This window comes from Antedon bifida, chromosome 2 (assembly GCF_963402885.1).
Source record: "Antedon bifida chromosome 2, ecAntBifi1.1, whole genome shotgun sequence".
Taxonomy (NCBI): domain Eukaryota; kingdom Metazoa; phylum Echinodermata; class Crinoidea; order Comatulida; family Antedonidae; genus Antedon; species Antedon bifida.
The window spans coordinates 33,955,218-33,976,618 of NC_136227.1; the positions used below are offsets into that span (position 1 = coordinate 33,955,218).

Genomic DNA, 21,401 nt, shown 5'->3' on the forward strand with positions numbered 1-21,401 from the left:
ATAATGTCTGTGGGAACTTTCTTAGAACTATTACCAAATAAGGACATGAACCCGGGTCGTTAAAGCTAGTTCAATCTACAGCGCCACTATCAAATACATAGAATGTGGTGTACTTAGATGTTTACTAATTACTTAACAAAAATCTTGGAAACTGACCTAAATAAGGACATGAACCCAAAACCCTGGATGGTAAGCTAGTTCAATCTACAGCGCCACTATCAAATACATAGAATGTGGTGTACTTTAGATGTGTACTAATTACTTTAAGGTCCACTTCCTTCCCTTTAATCAACTAGCCTATTAACACTAATTAAGATCATCTGTTTTGACACATCAATCATGTTAAACGATGAATGTGATTTAATTATGTCACATTTTTTTATATTTATAATTGAAAACATTATTCGAAAGTGAATGTGTAATGTAAAAATGCAGAAATATTGATTTATTAATAAATTATAAATATCAATAATTTACCAAATTAAATACCACTGTTAATGTAAATCTATAAACTTATTGGTTTTAAAAACAGGATAAACAGTTTAGAACCAAAGTGGAGCTTGTAATCCAATCCCAGGGTCTAGGGTTCAATCCTGACCAAGTACCAGCACACAACTCTTTCAACTCCACTCCCTAAACCTCAAATGAGACTTAGTTTATAAGCATGATAAATTATAAAATAGTTTATCCATCTTGTAATTGGCAAGTTGCTCGTTGTTGGATGCGTAAAAAAATGGTCCATATTGCTGAAACTATCTAGTGAAACTAGATCAACAAAGTTTTTGCAACACAAGAATATCACCTCAAGTGCCTTGATGGAATGGAATATTATAAATTCATGTTTGATTTCTATGACAATGTTTAATAATTTCTAAGATTGCAATATAAAATTGTAATACATTTTTTTAGAAGCCTAGTACATTATCTATAATGAAACCTGTTAACACGTAAAATCCCAAGCCATTTTATACCATCAGATATGTAATGAGATTTATTATCAATATTGATCACTACATTACTGCTAACTGTTAAAGTTCTTAAGCATTCCCCTTGACGCGACCCCTGGATCCTGACCCCTGGATCACGACCCCTGGACCATGACCCTTGCAACATGATTGTCAATCCCATTCCTATTTAATAATGTTCTTATGAATCATTCATAGCGTGCATGTATCAATGTTTCATTTAAGAAAAATTTTTATGACACATAAATTTCATTCCAATTCCTTTCTTGACAAATAACTATGTTTAAAGTTCCTTAAACCTGTGTCAAATTCACCTCTTCATCAGATTATCAAATTCACGGCAAGTTCTAAATCTTAAGATTTATGATAGCCTCAAGTTCAGTCGGACAAAAAAACCCATGGATAAGAAATCGTGACCAGTATTGTACTTAAATTTATTGGAGGAAATTGATAAATTATTACATATGGCAGGAAGTGTGTGATAGTTTTACCTTGGGCATATATCCAGAATGAAATTTTCTAAGATGCTAAAACAATGTACTGGGGAAACCCATCTCAGAATAACCGGTTTATTTAGGGACTTTACAATCAACCATACCAACCAAAATACTTGGGGCCGAAAAATAGAGCAACACAAACAACCGCCACTATGATAAATCATATCTTTTGGTGTAGTGGATACCACATAGTGTGAGGAGGAACGTTGTGTGAACAATTTCACTAGTGTATCAATTTGATTTTCATTGTATCTCCCTCATCTGTTATCATTTGATGGAAATAAAGTTGATTAATTGATTGATCAAGTGACTAGAAACTAGTTCATATTAATTCATAATAAATGTAACAATTTGAAGTTCAAATCATTGCCATGTGAACAATACTTTAAAGCTCTGTCTACACTATCAAACTAGTTTGACAAAACATGTGTGATGTACCCAAATATGGTAGTGATTTTCCCAAATATGATAGTGATATGACATTATCATGTCCATATATGGGCACATCACATTTTTTTGTCACATAAAGTTTGATAGTGTAGACAGAGCTTTATTCTCATCTAGAAAAATAAAACACACTCACTCTCACTGGAAGTTTTGGAAAATCTCAAAAGGGGTGGTATTTTCATGATCAAAATATTATTTCAATGGCATAATATTAATATTTATCAAAAAAAAGACATAAAACAAAATGAAAGTTTGGACAAAACATCTTTCTGATAAGCATTATCCAAAAAAAAAAACAGGTTATGTAAATATATCACTTTGTTTGATCAATATACATACACATAGTTTGATTTAGGGTGCACAGTAAAATACATAATCTATTATTAACAAGGGGTTGTGAGTTGATAACAATCTACAGCAGGTTTCTAGGCTTTGATTTATGCTGAAACTATAAATGTACAACTTGTGTATTTATGCATCCATTGTACAACAAAACTATTATTTATTTTGCTGACGTAAAAACCTGTCACCTTCCAAGAACATGTCATGTTCTTTACTTGGCTTAATGTGACAACGTGTGGTGTATGCCCTAAGATCCCATGGGATTGTCTTATGATGATGTCCTGATAATCCGGTTGGAGTGTTCTAACCAAACCTTATAGGAAACGTCATAGTTTACCCCTACACTATTTACTTTTTAAAAAAACTAGTAGAACACTGTAATTGTAATGTATGATAAATGGTTTTCACAATTTTGTATAAATTTTAGTCAATCAAAAAACACACTACTGTAACTACTGTAAAAGTAATTTTAAATATACTTTTTAATAGTCGAATTATAGATCACACACTCTCCATGTATTTATGGTTTTCATAATTTATATTGATGTTTAGTCAAGTAAAAAGCGCACTATAAATATTTATGAAAGAAATTTAGGATCAAATCAAGGATCACACACTCTTTAAGTAGGTAAAAATACTATGGGAAAACGTGAAAATATTAGCTTTTGGGAATTGTATGGCATTAGTCAGAAAAGACCCACCTAAATACTTATAAAATGTACTTTTTACTAAATCATGAAGCAGACAGACAGACAGTAACACTTTAATCAACAAAGGCACAGACACACAAATACTGTAATAATATTTGTCTTTATGACTTGCACAGCCTACTTAGCTGAATTTCACACAGGTGTGGATGGCACAACTTTCTTCTTCCCTTAAAGGGTTTCATCGTGTAGAGTGCTGCCACCAAGCGATCTCATTCGTCTATCGATTTCTGGTTGCATGATAATGCCACAAAGTGCTGTACATACAGAATATGCAAATAAACACAAGCAGTGTTTAAAAACTGTTGCACAATAACGTAATGAACATGTCTGTATACTAGTATTAATTAGAAGGGAAATGTCATACACAATAACATTTAAGGTAGTCATTATGTTCTCTGATATGGTGAATTTTGACCCCAGAGAGTTACAATTTCTAATGGCCAGAGGTGGAAGTGTATACGACAGAATGTCTCAATCGTATAAAAACAGAAAAGTCTCTCTTGACTAGGCTCTGATGGGAGCAGCTTGATATTTATAGGAACTTTTTGAGTGTAAAGATTATTGTACCTGTATCAAAAGTCTTTATTACGAAAAGAACATTAAAAAAGGGATGTTTATGAGTGAATTAGGTGCATTGTGGGAAAACATGGCAAAGACAACCTAGAGTAAGCCTTCCTGTGGGACATCCCTATTCAGCGGATATCCTAAAATTAAAGGGAAACATTCATGTGAATCAAAAAGGGGAGCACGTTTTAAAAAACCGTGAGCAATCACTATTCAAGGGACACCCTTATTAAGGACACTACAGTATGTAGGGTTTCAAAGGTGTCCCCTTAGTAGGTGTTCTACTGCTACAAATGTATTTAAGAGAAAAGTTATTGTTTGCACGCTTTTTTCTCTCTCACACAATAGTGGTACCAACAGAACAGAAACAATACAATACAATACAAAACAATTGTTTACGGAGAAAATTAAAAGTCAATACGCCTACGCCAATTTTTTTTTTTAAAGCTTGGGACCTTAAAAAAATGTTGGTGAACTTGTCACAGTCGATAATAACATTCTATATCCATGACTTATTCAATACCAGACATAAAAAGTCTGAAATTGAAATTTAAACTGGTAATTGTAAACAGCCGATTATAATTATCAGAGAGATAGAGTAACATAAATGCAGCTTAGTTCACAGTCCATCATCAAGTACGCTGCCAAATCACATTGGTAACTGATAAGAAGGGGACATAACCATGAGACTAACAACTAGTGGGGGTTCAGAAATGAACGAGGGACAAGGTCATGTGATCGTAATCTTTAATTTCCTGTCTTAGATTTTTTTTTTTCAATTTCAATTGAAGCCACATAAAATCTTCCTATCTTCCCAGCAGATTCTTTAAACAACTTTAAGTTTGCAGAATGTTTTCAATTATTGTTTCCTCGTTTATTTGTCTTTTTGCTTTTTCTAATTAACATTTATGACATAGTTAATTTGATGTTAAATTACACATTAATGATATTCATAAGATGTTTGCTTTTGAAACATTTTCTTCAAAAGAAAATATTTTAGAGTCGTTGAAAGTGACCTAAAGTACATCAAGAAAAATAAAATGTGTTTAAAATGTTTGAATCACAGAAAATTGTATAAATACTATAGAGTAAATATACTTTATACCTTATTTTCATCAACGCTCAATAAAAACAACACTCAGATAATTGCAACCAATTTATGGATTAAAAATGAAATTATGAGAGATTAAAACTTGTTTGTTATCACTATCCCTGACCAATGTATAATTGAACTGTCAATTAGAACCAAACTGTACATTGTTATAGTTTAACCAATTTTTAAAATATTTTAAATATTGAGGAAGTTGTTTAGATGTGTAGAAACTTTTATGGGTTAAGTTGGGCTTTAGGAATAGATGAATTTGTCAACATTGCTGTTTTATTTTCAAGCCCCTTAAAAAGAAAAAAATGGAAAATGCTGTTAGTACAAACAAGAATGCACTGCAAACACCTTAAACGTGACCTAAGCAGTTTATTGACATCAAGTTTATTTGAATTTTATCTCATGGCAAAATTCCAGCATGGTTTTTCTTCAGTAAAGCATGGATGACAAAAAAAGTCATTGTGGTTTATGTTAGTTTACTTTTGGGATTAATACTGGTTTTCCTAATGAAAAATCTCAGCAAAATTGTTCATTTAATGTCGTCCATGTGTAGGAGGAGACATTGCTACCTTGTGGACTTCCAGGACATTTTGTGGTTTTACAAATCACAGTAAATATTAACATTTTGAAGTCATGTGATAAATTAAAGAAATAAACTAGGTCTATAATGTAAACTTTGGAAGCAAGTGAGACCCTATTAACTAGAGCCTAGGTCTTAGCCTTTACAGCTCATTACACATGGGATGATGAATATAGAATAAATATTAGACCTAATCTCACACTTGGACTGAAGTCTACCGACCATGAGTAGCTGATTATTCAACTCTCTGTTCACACACATGGACTGAGTAGCTGGTTCTTTGACTCACATGGACTGAAGTCTACCGACCATGAGTAGCTGATTATTCAACTCTCTGTTCACACACATGGACTGAGTAGCTGGTTTTTTGACTCACATGGACAGAAGTCTACAGACCATATGAGTACTGTAGCTGATTGTATTTAACTCTATTCACACACATGGACTATGAAATGTATATTTAACCATGAGTAGCTGAGTCTTCAACTCTGTTCACACACATGAACTGACATGTATATTTAACCATGAGTAGTTGAGTCTTCAACTCGTTCATACACACACATGGAATAAAAATAAATAGAGCATTCCAATTATAATAAACTCACTGAACTTATTTTCTCTTTCATTGAACTTAACACACAAAACCGTCGACTTACCAGGAGTTGTTTTATTTCTTTTATTGATTTATTATCACCCACTGGTTTGCCTCTCAGAAAGCTAAAAATGACGTAAACGAACCTGTAATACAAGCGTCATGTTTCAATGATTGAACCTCTTATCAAATACTCTCATGTTTTTACGCTTTCCGTCTTTCTATAATTAATAACTGAAAAGGAATTAAATTCAAGTTTTCCTTCCCTAACATCACTGTGTACTATATTTAGGGTGAACATTACGAAAAAAAATAGCATGTTAAAAGAATTATGTGTGAATGATGCAACTCAGAACACACAAAACTTATGAAAACATATTTTATCAGTCGTTGTTGAGGATGTGAATTGGCATATTAGAATCGGATATAACCCACATAGCTAGACATAAACCTTATGGGAGAGTAGGAAGAGAAAGGGGATGGGAAAGAGAGAGGGGATGGGAAAGAGAGAGGGGATGGGGAAGTGAGAGGGGATAGGGAATAAAGAGGGGATAGGGAATAAAGAGGGGATAGGGAATAAAGAGGGGATAGGGAATAAAGAGGGGATGGGGAAGAAAGAGGGGATGGGAAAGAGAGAGGGGATGAGAAAGAGAGAGTGGATGAGAAAGAGAGAGGGGATGAGAAAAAGAGAGGGGATGGGGAAGAGAGAGGAGATGGGGAAGAGAGAGGGGATGGGAAAAAGGGAGAGGAAGGGAGAAAAAGAGACATGATGATAAGGTGGGAAGGGGAAAAGGAAAAGAGATACAGTAAGGTTCCAGCGAGTTACAATGCTTATACATTTTTTTATAATTATTTGTAAAGGGACTCTGAATGGTGTCATAAACGATTATTTATTACTATTTGAAGTATAATCATGCTTGCCTCACTTTTTTTTCATGACAGGCTGTTTCATCTTAATACTGTGCATGCTTAAATCACAGGGATTATATGCATTAGTGTATTTTATTATATAGCTCACTTATTATAATAGTTTTAATCCTCTAAAAAATGTGCACTGTAATGCGTCTACAACTAGGCATTGTTAGGAATCTGTGAAAGTACTGTAGGACCACTGTTAAAGAGTTTATATAACATGGTAAAACTGGCATGTGTTAATAGGTTTTTGCTAAATTAACAAGTTCATTCATATTTGAACAACGGAGTCATTTTTTTCTTCATAATTAAACAGAACATGGTAATGGTGGAATGATATAAATATCACAAAACACAATTCTGATTTCAAATTGAGAACTTTCTGCAGTCACACAAAGGGCAACATTATCTAATTACTCTCTCAGAATTGTCTAAGCTATTGTTAGAAACTTTTAATAGAGCATTCATTGCGTGAGTCCCACTGTGATGAAGTATCTCTTGCGATTTGGTTCAATACCTTTGTATAATGCTGCTACAATTTCATGTACTGTACACGTTTATAGAACATTGTTATGCTTGTTATGTGGTCGCAAAAACTCCTGTTTTATTTGCCCATGGAATTTTGTTCTTACCTTACTGGTAAGTTCAAGGTTTATCTGAGAATGTTATTAACATTCATGTTTTTCAAAACATAGTTGGTTCATATGGTTTATTTCACATGTACCATGAAGTACAAAGTACAGGTTTTAACATACAGGATCGTTTTATACCCTTTTGTACTCTTTAAACAAACATTTTATATTCGATATCATACATTAATAGTATCATTTACTATAGTATCAGGCCAGGATTTATGTGGGGCTAAACAGGATTTAGCGCCCCCCACCCCCTCAAATTGAACGACCATGTCTTTTTAAAATATAATAATGACTATTTTTATTTTTGTGCAACCCGACGTATCATTTTTAAATCATTTATGAAATATTTAGCATCCACCCGCCCCTAATCTATAATGCTGGATCCTCCCCCCCTGAGTATCTTCCATCAATATAGTTTACAGTACATAAACGTGTAGATAATTGTAAGCTGTTATTAAATGGGAATATTTTTGCTAGGTTAATAAATAGGGAGGAATGGCATCTCATAACTGGTGAGTTTGACCTTTACAACTCAATTCGAAAATTTTCAGTTAAAACGATTTTACGATTTCATAAACATATTTCTCAAACAAAACTACAGTTCAAAAATATACAATAGGTTTAAAAGGCTAAAAGAAATATAAAATTCTGAATATAAAGTATCCTATGAGATTAACCTATTTACACCATTCTGGTCAACATGATTGACAGTTATATAGCTGCAACCTACCTGGCTTAACTCCTTTCAAGATGACATGTGAGTAGACATGCGGTGAGCCGTTTGACCGGTCTTGTAAGTTGATTGTGACGTCTATCGGCTCATTCACGTTTAATACGTTTACTACTACCGTTTCTTCAACACCGATACGGAACACATTTGGCGCTGTTACGAATAAAGTCGGTCTGTAAACAAATGGAATAACATTATCTCAAAAGTTTAGACTGTACAGTGATTGTTGGGGTCATTATTGGTCAATTAAAAAATGCCAATATAGATTTCCCATTTTTTTGTCACATAAAGTTTGATAGTGTACTGTAGACAGAGCTTAATATTATGGGATGTCAATGTTATTTTAACCAATAAAATAGGGGAAAACATTTAAAATACAATAAGGCAGCAAAAAGAAATCACTTTCCATCCAATAATTTTTAAAGAAATCATGAACTTGACCTTGCCGATGTATAGTTCCTTCCAAGTGAGATTGTCATCAAGATTTCACTGTCAGGGTCATTTTAATATTATCTGAACACATACGCATCACTTAACTATTAACTTTAACAGGATAAGACAGGGGGATTTTAGTACAATTATAGACACTGTCTTGTCAAAGCAACATTTTAGACAACAAAGATGAATTTGTCCTTCAGTTTTCATAGAAAAATACGGTACTATAAGCTAAGCAATCAGTCGCACGCTGGATTTAGATATTCTGGATAAAGTGTAAGTTTTGTTCAAATACGGTAGTCGTCTTTGTATTACCTGTGATATTCAGGCAAACTAATTAACAGTGATCTGATCAAAAGTCTTAAAAGCCTTGTTCGCAATGGACTTAAAAAATGGTATTTAACCATGGTAACTTTACCAAAGGTCATTGGTAAATTTGACTATTGTTCGCACTTTGATACCTTCATGCGGTTCAGTTTTACCATGCGTTTTACCAAGAATTAACTTGAATCACATGGTGAAGGTCCCACCTGAGTTGCACGTTCTGATTGGTGTGGTTAGTTTTACCGAGACCATGGTAATTCTCTGGGTAGCAATGTTCAGTAAAAGTAACCATTGGTCTAAATAAAACCTGATTTCTTCTCTTTATGTACCAAATCATATTCAGCCCTTTTGAGGCTGATAAAGTTGTATGGATTTGTCTTAAGCTCTGTCTACACTATAAAACTTCATCTGACAAAGAAAATGTGATGTGCTCATATATGGACATGATGATGTCATATCACTACCTACCAATAAGCATATCACTACCATATTTGGGCACATCACACTTTTTTTTCAAACTAGTTTGATAGTGTAGTCAGAGCTTTAGTAATAGTATTTGAAATTGTCATTAAAAAAGATAGCTTCTGTGCTTTAGCCTGTGTATCACATATGATTTCTGTCCAAAGTGAAAATACTGTGCAATATATAATAATCCAATGTTCATATGTTTATGAATAGTTCTAGTACCGGATACACATCAGAGATTAAACTGTTTACATAGTATATATATGTACACTAGTTGTTTGATTTCATAGGTGAATTAAGTTCATTTACTCTGTAGTTAGAATGCCAATACAATTTGACAGGTCTCTTGTCACTTACCATTTTATGGGCTTTTAAATAGATAATTAGACTCGCAAATTTTTGCTGATTTCGTCATCAAAATATTCTTAAATTTTGTGTTTTTCATGTTTTATTTTTTTCCACATTTAAGGTTGACTGCTATTTATTATTTCAACTTCAATTTGACCTTGTTTGATCTTTTATTTATCGACGGTTTAACATGCGCCGAGTGTTTCTACGAAATGTGGTATAGTAGTGTATTGTTTTGTGGAGAATAAAATGGTTTTACATTACATTATTCTATTATATGTTATAACGTTTATTCTCGGCTTCAGGGTTTTCTTGAAAATTTATACTGCTTAATATTCAAATAGGTATGTGATGTTACTATATTGTTAACTTTAAATAGTAAGTTCCAAAGGAACAAAAGATTTAATATAGAAATGTAAAAAGGGATTTGCTACTGTTCTGTTTTGCTTCCCTTGGGTGCATATCACTTAACGTCCCTTAGTTGTTATTTTCCTACTTAACATTTTACGTACTTTCTCTTTAGTTTCTGTTTTCCTACTCTACACGGCAGTACAGTAGTAAATGAGGTGTGGCTACTGATAAACATTAAACACAGATGACACGTAAAAACGTCAATTCACAAACAGCAATGTGACAAAGATTGGCAAAGAGTGAGGATATTGACTGTTAGGTGATAAAAGGTGTGGGGCATGGGTTATAAGAGGGATGGGGCAGTGGTGAGAAAGGGGTGGGGCAGGGGTGATAAGAGGGGTGGGCATGGGATGATAAGAGGGGTGGGCAGTGGTGATAATAGAGGGGTTGCAGGGTGATAAGAGGGGTGGAGCAGGGGTGATAAGAGGGGTGGGCAGGGATGATAAGAGGGATGGGGAAGGGAGATAAGAGGGATGGGGTAGGGGTGATAGGAGGAGTCAAGCAGAAGTGACAAGAAGGGTGAGGAAAGAGAGGTGAATATGTAGACATAATTTACAAAGCATGAGACCATACACAAACTTCAGTCATACTGTATGTAACTTGGTGTCTTGGTGTGTTCCAAACATGTTATGGTTGAAGAAATACACATACAATTCTTTATCCCTACATGTTCCAAAGATTATCATTCAAACATGATTAATTGAACTTTAGCCCAGCATTACATGTTAAGTAATCCTCCAACAGATTTGTAAGTACTGAATACCATACCAACTTAATTATGTTAGACCCCCACTTAGTTTACCAGAATGAGATGATGGGATCACATACTCTGCAAATAGATCATTACTAAGGAGCAGCAACAGGTAATAAATCCTGTGGCACACTTGTGGTAACACCACTCCTGAGCTGAGTCCTATGAACTCTGTTTCTTTCCTTAATTGTGGTAACAACACCATTCCTGAGTAAATACTAACAAAGAATTTGACTTCCTTAAAATGTGGTAACACCAAACCTGAATAAAGAACTTAAAGTACTATATCATTCTTTGACCATCATTGACCTACTGTTTTCACACCCCTCTTTAGGTAGTTATATTCAAGAGAACGGAAGCATTAGGAAATTGTTACCATGAGGTAGTTTATAGTTTACTACGGCTGGAACAATGGGTATTTGGAAACTCGGATTGGCCATGCGAACACCCCTAAGAACGTCTGAGAAAAGGGAGTCTATGAAAACATTTTCTGATAAATATGGAGATCATGCATGTAGACGGTAGTTATCCTGACATGAGCAGCGTTTTTTTTAAAGGAATATTTCTTGTTTATAAGATTATTTGAAATTTTTTAGTAATTAAATTTAGATACAAATCTATAGTATAATTTTAGTATAATATGCAACTCCTGAACAACTGAATTACAGTACTTCCTGTTGAGATCTTATTAATAGCAATAATATTGTGATTTAAAATTGAATTATTTGACCAGTAGACAAGCTTCTGGAAAATTGAGATCTTAATTCTCAATTTGAAAAAATAAAGAAAAATCATTTATTGAATTCATATTTTTATTTCGTCTTGAGCAACTCCCTAAAATTTCTTGTTTTATTGTCTATGTATGGTGAAAATGAGACATATACTAATAACACTTTAAATTTCAACTTTTCTTATACATTCTTTGGAAGATGTTGTTTTCTCACTCACTCATTACATCACAGTAAAACATCTAAATTACCTATAAGTCAATCCAACACATGGGTTGCTAAACAGTAATGTTAATTACTGCATCAATAACTCTTTTGTTTGTTTTTTAAAAATCCATTGTCGAGACAAGATACCTATATTTCTACTTGACTCGTCTTTGCTAATCCAATTTGTGACTTTAACAATGAGTATAAAATGAATTGTCATTGCTCGATGACCTCTTCTTACCAACTGACACTAGACATCCAATCAGAGATAATTCAGACCAGGAATTAATACTGAAATAATTTACTCAATCTAATGTACAGTATTTATGTATAGGTTTAAGTTATTCAATTTTACTAGGTCTAAGAATGGTAGTTAAACTTTTGGAAAGATATCTAGCTGAGGGTGATTTAAAAATGTAGTTTTACCCAATGCACATCTGATCATTTTGATATCCCATGACTAAATAATAGCAAAAACCAAGCAGATGCCATCTCTCCCCACCCCCCCCCCTCCCCCCCCCCTCTCTTATAGATCAAATACTAAAATAGTGAGGCCTAGAAAAAAATATTGTGACCTTTCCCTATCTGTTTTTCCCATCATTTCCTCACATTCACAATTTTCCCTCGTCTCAATTATGTCTTCATTCTACCAGGCTTAAAGTTAATAGTGTGAGAATCATTCATACACAATTCACTAGATTACCCTGGCTACAAGAGTAGAGGGCAAAGTATGAACACCTTTAACCCTCTTATAAACACTTCTCTTAATGGTACTCCACACAAATGGCATTCTGATGGTGTCAATGCTACAAAATCCTTTTTAAATTCAAGATGAATGCTACATAATACAATAACACTTATTATCCTTTTGTGGCATTGTAAACATTATTTCTGAAGTGGTGGAGGTAACCTAGATTTTTTAATTGTTTTTTTTTTATATTTCACTCGACGTAATTGTTCTGAATGATGGTGACAGAATGCTAATTGTAATAAATAACAAAAGAAAATGAAAAGATATGAAAGTGTGACTTTGCTGTCAATTTCTTAGAAGAGTCAAACAGTGTCCGCTAATACCGGTAAAATAATAATTGTATAGAGGAGGTGTAAATAAGGCGCACTGCTGGAGGCAGGTTAGTTTACAAAGGTATTTGTGGCTTGTATAATTTCCTCTATAACAATAGCAAACAGGCAGGTCTATTTAGTTTATTTAATTAGCTACTGTGTAATTTAACAAGTTCTTCAGAAAACTAATTCATCTGTCACATTAATTATTTAAGATTAAAAACTATTGGTGTTTGCACACACTCACTTGTTAGGGATCATGTTGTTGTAATTTGTACTACTGCAGTTCCTTACTTTTTTACTGTAATATTACATTATTTCAATGAAGACATAATGAACCAGTCACTGGAGTAAGGTTTTAAAAGATGTAGTTACTGCAGTAACTGAAACTGGTGCTGTAATAAGTTGGGATGACATTGTCATCAATTATGTTACCACATTTCTTTAAAATTGTTTAAAATTTTCTTGAAATCGATTCATTTTAATTAGAAAAATTGTTAAAGAAATTAAACTGACTTCATATACTGATGCCGTCCTTTTTAAAATTATATGATCATATTCTTTAAAATTGTTTACAATTACCTTGACATAGAATTTATCGATCACTTTTATTTTAAAATAATTCATTGTTAAAGAAATGTAACTGATTTCATATTACTGATGCCGTCCTATATTATCATATTTCTTTAAAATTATTTACAATTACCTTGAAATAGAATTTATCGATCACTTTTAATTAGACATTTGCAAGTAAACAATTTTTATAATGTATCATGTTTACTGTTTTGATGGACATATCATTCGTTTTACGTCAGAATTCAATCCATTATAATAATAACTAATATCATATTACAAATTGATATTAATGATATTACCAGTTAGTTATTTAATGGTTGAAAATAATGCACAAACATCGGACAGAATTACAGTTTTAATTTAAATGGCAAATGTCAATATTATTTTCAACAGTTCTGGTTTTGTTAACTTTATTAATACTCGTTTCTCAAGCTGCCACAAAATGAAAATCTCGATAAAAAAATATGTATTCTATCCATAATTTTGGCATGGCTTTATTTTTTATTTATTCAACTTCTTACTAAAATACAGAAAAGACAAAACACAATAATTAGTGAAGGATAGGACCAACAGGTGGTAAACACCTCTAAAACGATCCAGTCCCAATTTACTTTTTGCTTTACTGATTGAGATTTTGTTATGAGTAAATAGGGGTAGGGATAATTTTTGTCTGAATGCTTTTATAACTATAATACCTTGTTATTGTCAATCAGGGCGGTGTACCCCAACAGAACAACTCACTATCGTCACTTCCTTCCCATTAGAACTTTATAGATGAGCCCCTTAGTTTACCAAGAAGTGAAACATCACATAACATAGGCAACTCTACCCTAAAACTTTTTTTTTTTTTCAAATACCGTAATTCTTTTTTGGAGTGGAAATGTGGCTTTGTGGTTATGATTCTTGGCTACCAATCCAATGGTCCACTCCACTCCACTCCTAGAGACCTGTAATTGTAATTCATCAGCTAATAGACAACATTTTTCACATTTTTTCCCCAAAAAATTCTTTTTTCGGAGTGGAGTTGTGGGTTGGTGGTTATGATTCTTGGCTACCAATCCAATGGTCCACTCCACTCCACTTCCAGAGACCTGTAATTGTAATTCATCGGCTAATAGACAACATTTTCCACATTTTTTTTCCCCCAAAAAAATGTTTTCATAGTGGAGTTGTGGCTTGGTGGTTATGATATCTAATGGTCCTGGGTTCAAGTCCTCTCACGTCAGGATTTTTTCTAATGACAATTTACAACTCCATTCCCAAATACTTGTACAGTATTTGTATTTCATCAACTTCAATAAACAAGAATAAACCAAATCAAAATATTGATATCACTCACAGTTTGTCACATTCCTCAGAATTATACCATAATCTCCTAAACCAAAGCAACAGAGTTTTTAAGTCAATTACTGAACTGACTAATAATAAGGACATTCATTGAAAGAAACTAGTTTGAAAGGTAATCAGACCGTTGAAACCTACTGGCGATTTCTATCAGTCATGGAATACAGTACTTAGTCTTAAAACAGAGCAAATTTCCTGTTTAATTAACTGTAAATCTCTTACTCTTAAAATGTAATTGCGTGCTTAATTACCTTTATCTCATTCTAATCTAAATTGATGAAAGCTGAATTCCTAAAAGAATGCAATCCTGTTTGTTGCTACTTGGCATAACTCATATCATCATAAACACTAGTAAATGATCACAAAATGATAAAATATGATTTTATAAAAAGCGTGGCTCAATAAAAACTATATTGGAGGTATCAAAGGATTCGGACATCATTTCTTTATACAGTAGCTCAAGTCCAGTTAGAAAATAAATGAGACATTCACCTGTTTAAAAATACATCCGATATCTGGACGTTTTATTTGATCACATTACTATAAATAAAGTTTCAAAAAAATTCACATTCATTTTTTGTTAATATCAATTTATAATTAGACATTTCTAAATCTGCATCTGATTACACTGATGACAATAATAAAGGTCATTTTGGTATTTTTGGGTATGACTATCTATATTATTTATAACGTTTAATATTGATCATAATGACAGGGAATTATGATTAGATCAGTGATAAATGAATGAATAGGGCATTCTTCTAATAGGATAGCGGGATACAATAGTTACACTGTGAGTGTTTAATATAGTCCTAGGTGCCAATACAGGATAAATGTGGTTTATAAAGGAAATTATAAAACACTAATAACCTGACAATACAGTTGTCATAAATAAACAAGCAATGTCACTTTTAGTTGACATTTTAATCAATTGAAAACCCAAAACATCATGTATAAAAATAACACATGGTAACAAACAAAAATGTGCACTTTTTTTTTTTATAGAAAATTGCATAAAAACATTGCAAAACATATTTTCATGTAGCGGTATTGATTGATATGACATTTGTTTAGGTCATTGACATATATAGTTCACAATGTAACTCATTCTTCAACATAAATTTACAGTATAAATATGGTAAATAGATTTGACAGTTTTTTTGGGAATAAATGTGGTAAATCATTGCTTTCTGTATTACAAAAACATTTTATAATATTTAATATTTAATTTAAAGTACATTTTTTTTTTTTTGATCAATATACGTTTAGATTTTAAATAGAGTATTAAACACTAAAGTTTTTTTTAAGGAGAAATGAATTATTGTGTGAAGGTTTGCATGGCGAAATCAAATGCTGATATAAAGTTTGCGGTACACCATGTATATTAATTCTGAAATGAATTGTTGAGTTTTCCCAGTTTCCTGAACTTTCTGCATTCTCACTCCTGAGGACGATCAAAGCATATTGATCGAAACGTCAAGAAACTCAACAGTTCTTTTCAGAGAAATTAATTGTTTGTAGAAAAGTTTAGATTTAGAGATTATTATGCTAAATACAGTATCTGTATTTTAAAGATAAGAATCTCAATGGCTTGTAAAGGTCTTAGCAGGGGGAAATGCAGCGGTCAGGTTTTGGCTTCACTGTGGGAGTGACCGAACTAGATTTAATAAGCCATCGTTTGTTTAGATCTCATAGTCATCTTAACCCTGATCTTGAATATCATTTCTAGGGCTATCCTTTTTCAACAGTACTGGATGATCAAAGAAAATGAATAGTATTTATTATTGATGGTGACAATCGAACGAATAAAAGGAAGAGCCAATCAATATTATGAATACTGTACAGCAATTATTCTGGCATACAAAATATTTTTTCAAATTAAAATGTATTTAGCTTTTACAGGTAAACAAGTCATAGTTAAAGTACAATCTACACAAAACATACAACATAATATCATTCTTTATCAATATTATCTTTTTCTTTTCATATAAACAATCCTATTTTGTATAGTCTAATTCACAGATGGGGGCAGTTTCAAAACGCCCTTACTGGCTCCTACCTAAGTACTGTAGATTATGTCTTATTGTAAAAAGATATAATAATTTATCATAATTTGTAACAACACTTGTTATGTACTGGAAAATGAGAGGCCAAGGCCAGGTAATTTTGTGAATCATATTTTTAAAATTCTATCAAGTTCAAATAAAAATTGAATACAGATAATTGAGGCTTAAATAAAAAAAATGTATAGTTACGTATTTCATTAGATTTCTTTGTACTGTAACTGTTAAAAAGGGGATCGTTTTTAGACTTGAGGAAATATAGGGTTCCTTTACTAAAAAAATACATTTTTTAATATCTTAAAATAGTACTAGGGATTACCCAAACGTTCAAATTCAAACAGTTAACAATTTAGTAATTTCACCTTTTTCTATAAAAAGAAAATTGTATCAGAAATTAAATTAGAAATGTGGAAACATGAATGTCATGCGGAGCTGGTAATTAACGATAGACCCACGTAAAGTTATATTACAACCTGTAGCCAGCCTCTATCTATAACATCATGCCGGTATAATGCCCTTAGGCAGGACAACTGATTAGTAAACTTACCTGGGTATTGTACCAGTTGAAAATGTTAGAAGACACAAGAAACAAGTGAGAGATAAAGGGCCAGAATAGGCCATGTTGAAAACAAACTCTATATAAACTGCACAGAAATACCAAGCGTTATTGTATGTAGATCAAAGTGACAACCACTATCAAATAAAAAATCCAAAGAGACAACGACTTGTCAAGGTTCAGTTTAGACGATTCTATTGTAAATAAGATTACTTCACCTATGTAAAATGGATTTATACAAGTCAGATTCACTGAAGCGTGACAAAGCGCTCATGTGTGACTGGGATTCTATGATTGGTTGAGTACTTTGTTATTAGGTGATGTATCAAAATGGACCAATCAGGTGAAGATATTAACATTCATGAAGTAAAGTTTCTTTGAAGTTTGTAATTACAAGAATTTTGATCAATTTAATCATGTTATATAATTTAAAACATTTATTTTTGTAGATTATACTAGTTACTACATTTCATTATTTTAATGCAGAAAATAATTTTAATAAAGTCACACAAGTCACAAGTCACAAATCAGTTTATTTGATCCAAAAGAAAAAAAAAAAATACAAAGCAAAAAATATACAAAAGGACCAGGGAGACTTCCATTAAGGCCAAAAGCCGCATGCATGGAAGCCACCCGAACATTTTAAATAATATATAATTCTCATGTATATAATATAATTAAAAAATTAACAAATCATAACATTAACAAAAATCGTATCAGAACAGTTACAACCCATCTCTATTACATATATAACAATTTTGGATATAACATACATCATCATATTCTGAAATAAAATTATTTTTTAAATATGTAGAAAAACCTTTCAAAGAATGTGTATTTACCTTTTCAGTAATCAAATTTACAGTATTGTTAATTAAAAAAGTAATTTGATCAATTCACAAATCGAACCTGGATGATGATACAGTATTTTTTATTTGATTTATTCAACTTCTCACTAACACTGTTACTGTTAGTGAAGGATCGGGACCAACAGGTGGTAAACACCTCTAAAAACGGTCCAGTCCCAATTGCACCGTGGCTATGTGTGACAGTGGCTGTGTTTTTGTGGACTAGTACACGGGGGTAACCTCCTACTCGTCTCGAAAGATGTACTAGGTTCTTTAAAGTGCACATGAGCTATGTGTACACTGGACCTACGGTTTATAGTCCTTATCCGAGAAGACTCGTTCTACCACCAGAACTATGGAGCGAGTGAGCCTCGAACCCTTGCCGATGTTATGGCTACGTAATTACGGTTCCAATGCCTTAACTGCTCGTCCACTGACTTACTACAATAGTGCCTCTATTAAGGGGACACCTTTCGGACCTTTCAATGAATAGGGTTTGGCCATCAGAGTATTACTAAATACTGCCCCCTTGCTCGTTTCAAGGGAAGTGTCACTTTAATAGGGGTGGTGAAAGGAAGTGTTCTATTGTACTATGTTTTATTGAATACAGACTTACATAATTATTTATAATACAGATGTTATAATATAAAAAGACTACATGTTAGGCGAATATTTAAAGATTAAAACCACTAACCAGTTTAGGATTAGAGTGAACAGGGTGACCTTGATTTAAGTCAACTATACCAGGACATAATGATAAAACAGGTGCAAGTATTAGGAGCATGACCTACGATTTGGTTATTGACGACGGATGGAAGTTTCGGAAGTAATCCAAACTTTTTTACCGTTGTAGGTGTGTTGGATTAGCCGATAGAGGAAAGGATATGATTGACGTCAATATAACACCACCATCTACAATGATTGAGAAAACATAACTTCCTTTTAAAAACCAAGAATTAGCACATGTTTTTATGTAACATTTTTCCCAGTGGACAAAATGTGCAGAACTGGTGTTTTTGTCACATTTTCCACGAAAAAGTGTGGCAACACGTGTTAGTGATGTTCTATGTTCTATGAAAAAGTTTGGTGGCATATTTATTAATACTATAACATTTATGTGGAAAATGTGTGGTAACGCAAGTACCTAGTACCATGAAAGTGTGCAGTGGCAGTCACCGGTTAAAGTGTTAAGCTTATGTGTTCCATGAAAAAATGTGGTGACATATGTTAGTGATGTTACAGTAGGCCTACATGTTCTATGAACAAGTATGGAGGCGCATTTATTAATACTACTATACATTTATGTGGAAAATGTGTGATAATGCAAGTAGCTAGTACCATGAAAGTGTGCGGTGGCAGTCACCTGTTTACTTGTTCCATGAAAAATGTGGTGGCACATGTTATATGTTATTGATGGTTTTACAGTAGGCCTACATGTTCTGTATGGAGGCACAAGTATATAGTGAAAAGTATTGCATCTTTTATCTCAGCATCTCATAGTGGACACTTTCTGAATGGTTTAATACGTCTGGATTTCCAGAAATTCTGGTATTTAGAATGTGTATTTAATGGTTTAAAAAAAAGGGACCTTTTGGGCATCAATAAAAGTCTGGGTTTTGGGAGAGCTTCCAGTTTTCAGAGAGTACGATAGTTGGAGTTCACTGTAATAATTCTTCTAAAGACTTTTATTTTGAGTTGCACGTTCTGATTGGTGTGGTTAGTTTTACCGAGACCATGGTAATTCTCTGGGTAGCAATGTTCAGTAAAAGTAACCATTGGTCTAAATAAAACCTGATTTCTTCTCTTTATGTACCAAATCATATTCAGCCCTTTTGAGGCTGATAAAGTTGTATGGATTTGTCTTAAGCTCTGTCTACACTATAAAACTTCATCTGACAAAGAAAATGTGATGTGCTCATATATGGACATGATGATGTCATATCACTACCTACCAATAAGCATATCACTACCATATTTGGGCACATCACACTTTTTTTTCAAACTAGTTTGATAGTGTAGTCAGAGCTTTAGTAATAGTATTTGAAATTGTCATTAAAAAAGATAGCTTCTGTGCTTTAGCCTGTGTATCACATATGATTTCTGTCCAAAGTGAAAATACTGTGCAATATATAATAATCCAATGTTCATATGTTTATGAATAGTTCTAGTACCGGATACACATCAGAGATTAAACTGTTTACATAGTATATATATGTACACTAGTTGTTTGATTTCATAGGTGAATTAAGTTCATTTACTCTGTAGTTAGAATGCCAATACAATTTGACAGGTCTCTTGTCACTTACCATTTTATGGGCTTTTAAATAGATAATTAGACTCGCAAATTTTTGCTGATTTCGTCATCAAAATATTCTTAAATTTTGTGTTTTTCATGTTTTATTTTTTTCCACATTTAAGGTTGACTGCTATTTATTATTTCAACTTCAATTTGACCTTGTTTGATCTTTTATTTATCGACGGTTTAACATGCGCCGAGTGTTTCTACGAAATGTGGTATAGTAGTGTATTGTTTTGTGGAGAATAAAATGGTTTTACATTACATTATTCTATTATATGTTATAACGTTTATTCTCGGCTTCAGGGTTTTCTTGAAAATTTATACTGCTTAATATTCAAATAGGTATGTGATGTTACTATATTGTTAACTTTAAATAGTAAGTTCCAAAGGAACAAAAGATTTAATATAGAAATGTAAAAAGGGATTTGCTACTGTTCTGTTTTGCTTCCCTTGGGTGCATATCACTTAACGTCCCTTAGTTGTTATTTTCCTACTTAACATTTTACGTACTTTCTCTTTAGTTTCTGTTTTCCTACTCTACACGGCAGTACAGTAGTAAATGAGGTGTGGCTACTGATAAACATTAAACACAGATGACACGTAAAAACGTCAATTCACAAACAGCAATGTGACAAAGATTGGCAAAGAGTGAGGATATTGACTGTTAGGTGATAAAAGGTGTGGGGCATGGGTTATAAGAGGGATGGGGCAGTGGTGAGAAAGGGGTGGGGCAGGGGTGATAAGAGGGGTGGGCATGGGATGATAAGAGGGGTGGGCAGTGGTGATAATAGAGGGGTTGCAGGGTGATAAGAGGGGTGGAGCAGGGGTGATAAGAGGGGTGGGCAGGGATGATAAGAGGGATGGGGAAGGGAGATAAGAGGGATGGGGTAGGGGTGATAGGAGGA

At 33.1% G+C, this 21,401-nt stretch overlaps 1 protein-coding gene across 5 annotated transcripts in view; it reads right to left on the reverse strand.

Annotated features, from left to right (window-relative positions):
* LOC144834790 (complement C3-like) overlaps positions 1-17,556 on the reverse strand; it is a 57,731-nt gene extending 40,175 nt beyond the window's left edge. For all 5 annotated transcript variants that reach the window (XM_078689734.1, XM_078689733.1, XM_078689732.1 and 2 more), the window contains exons 1-2: positions 17,341-17,556; positions 8,080-8,252 (exon numbers count right to left, since the gene is read on the reverse strand). In XM_078689734.1, coding sequence (XP_078545860.1) covers positions 8,080-8,252; positions 17,341-17,414 — 247 coding nt within the window. In that variant the 5' untranslated portion in view covers positions 17,415-17,556. The remainder of the gene's footprint in view (positions 1-8,079; positions 8,253-17,340) is intronic.
* Between the last annotated feature and the right edge of the window lie 3,845 nt (positions 17,557-21,401).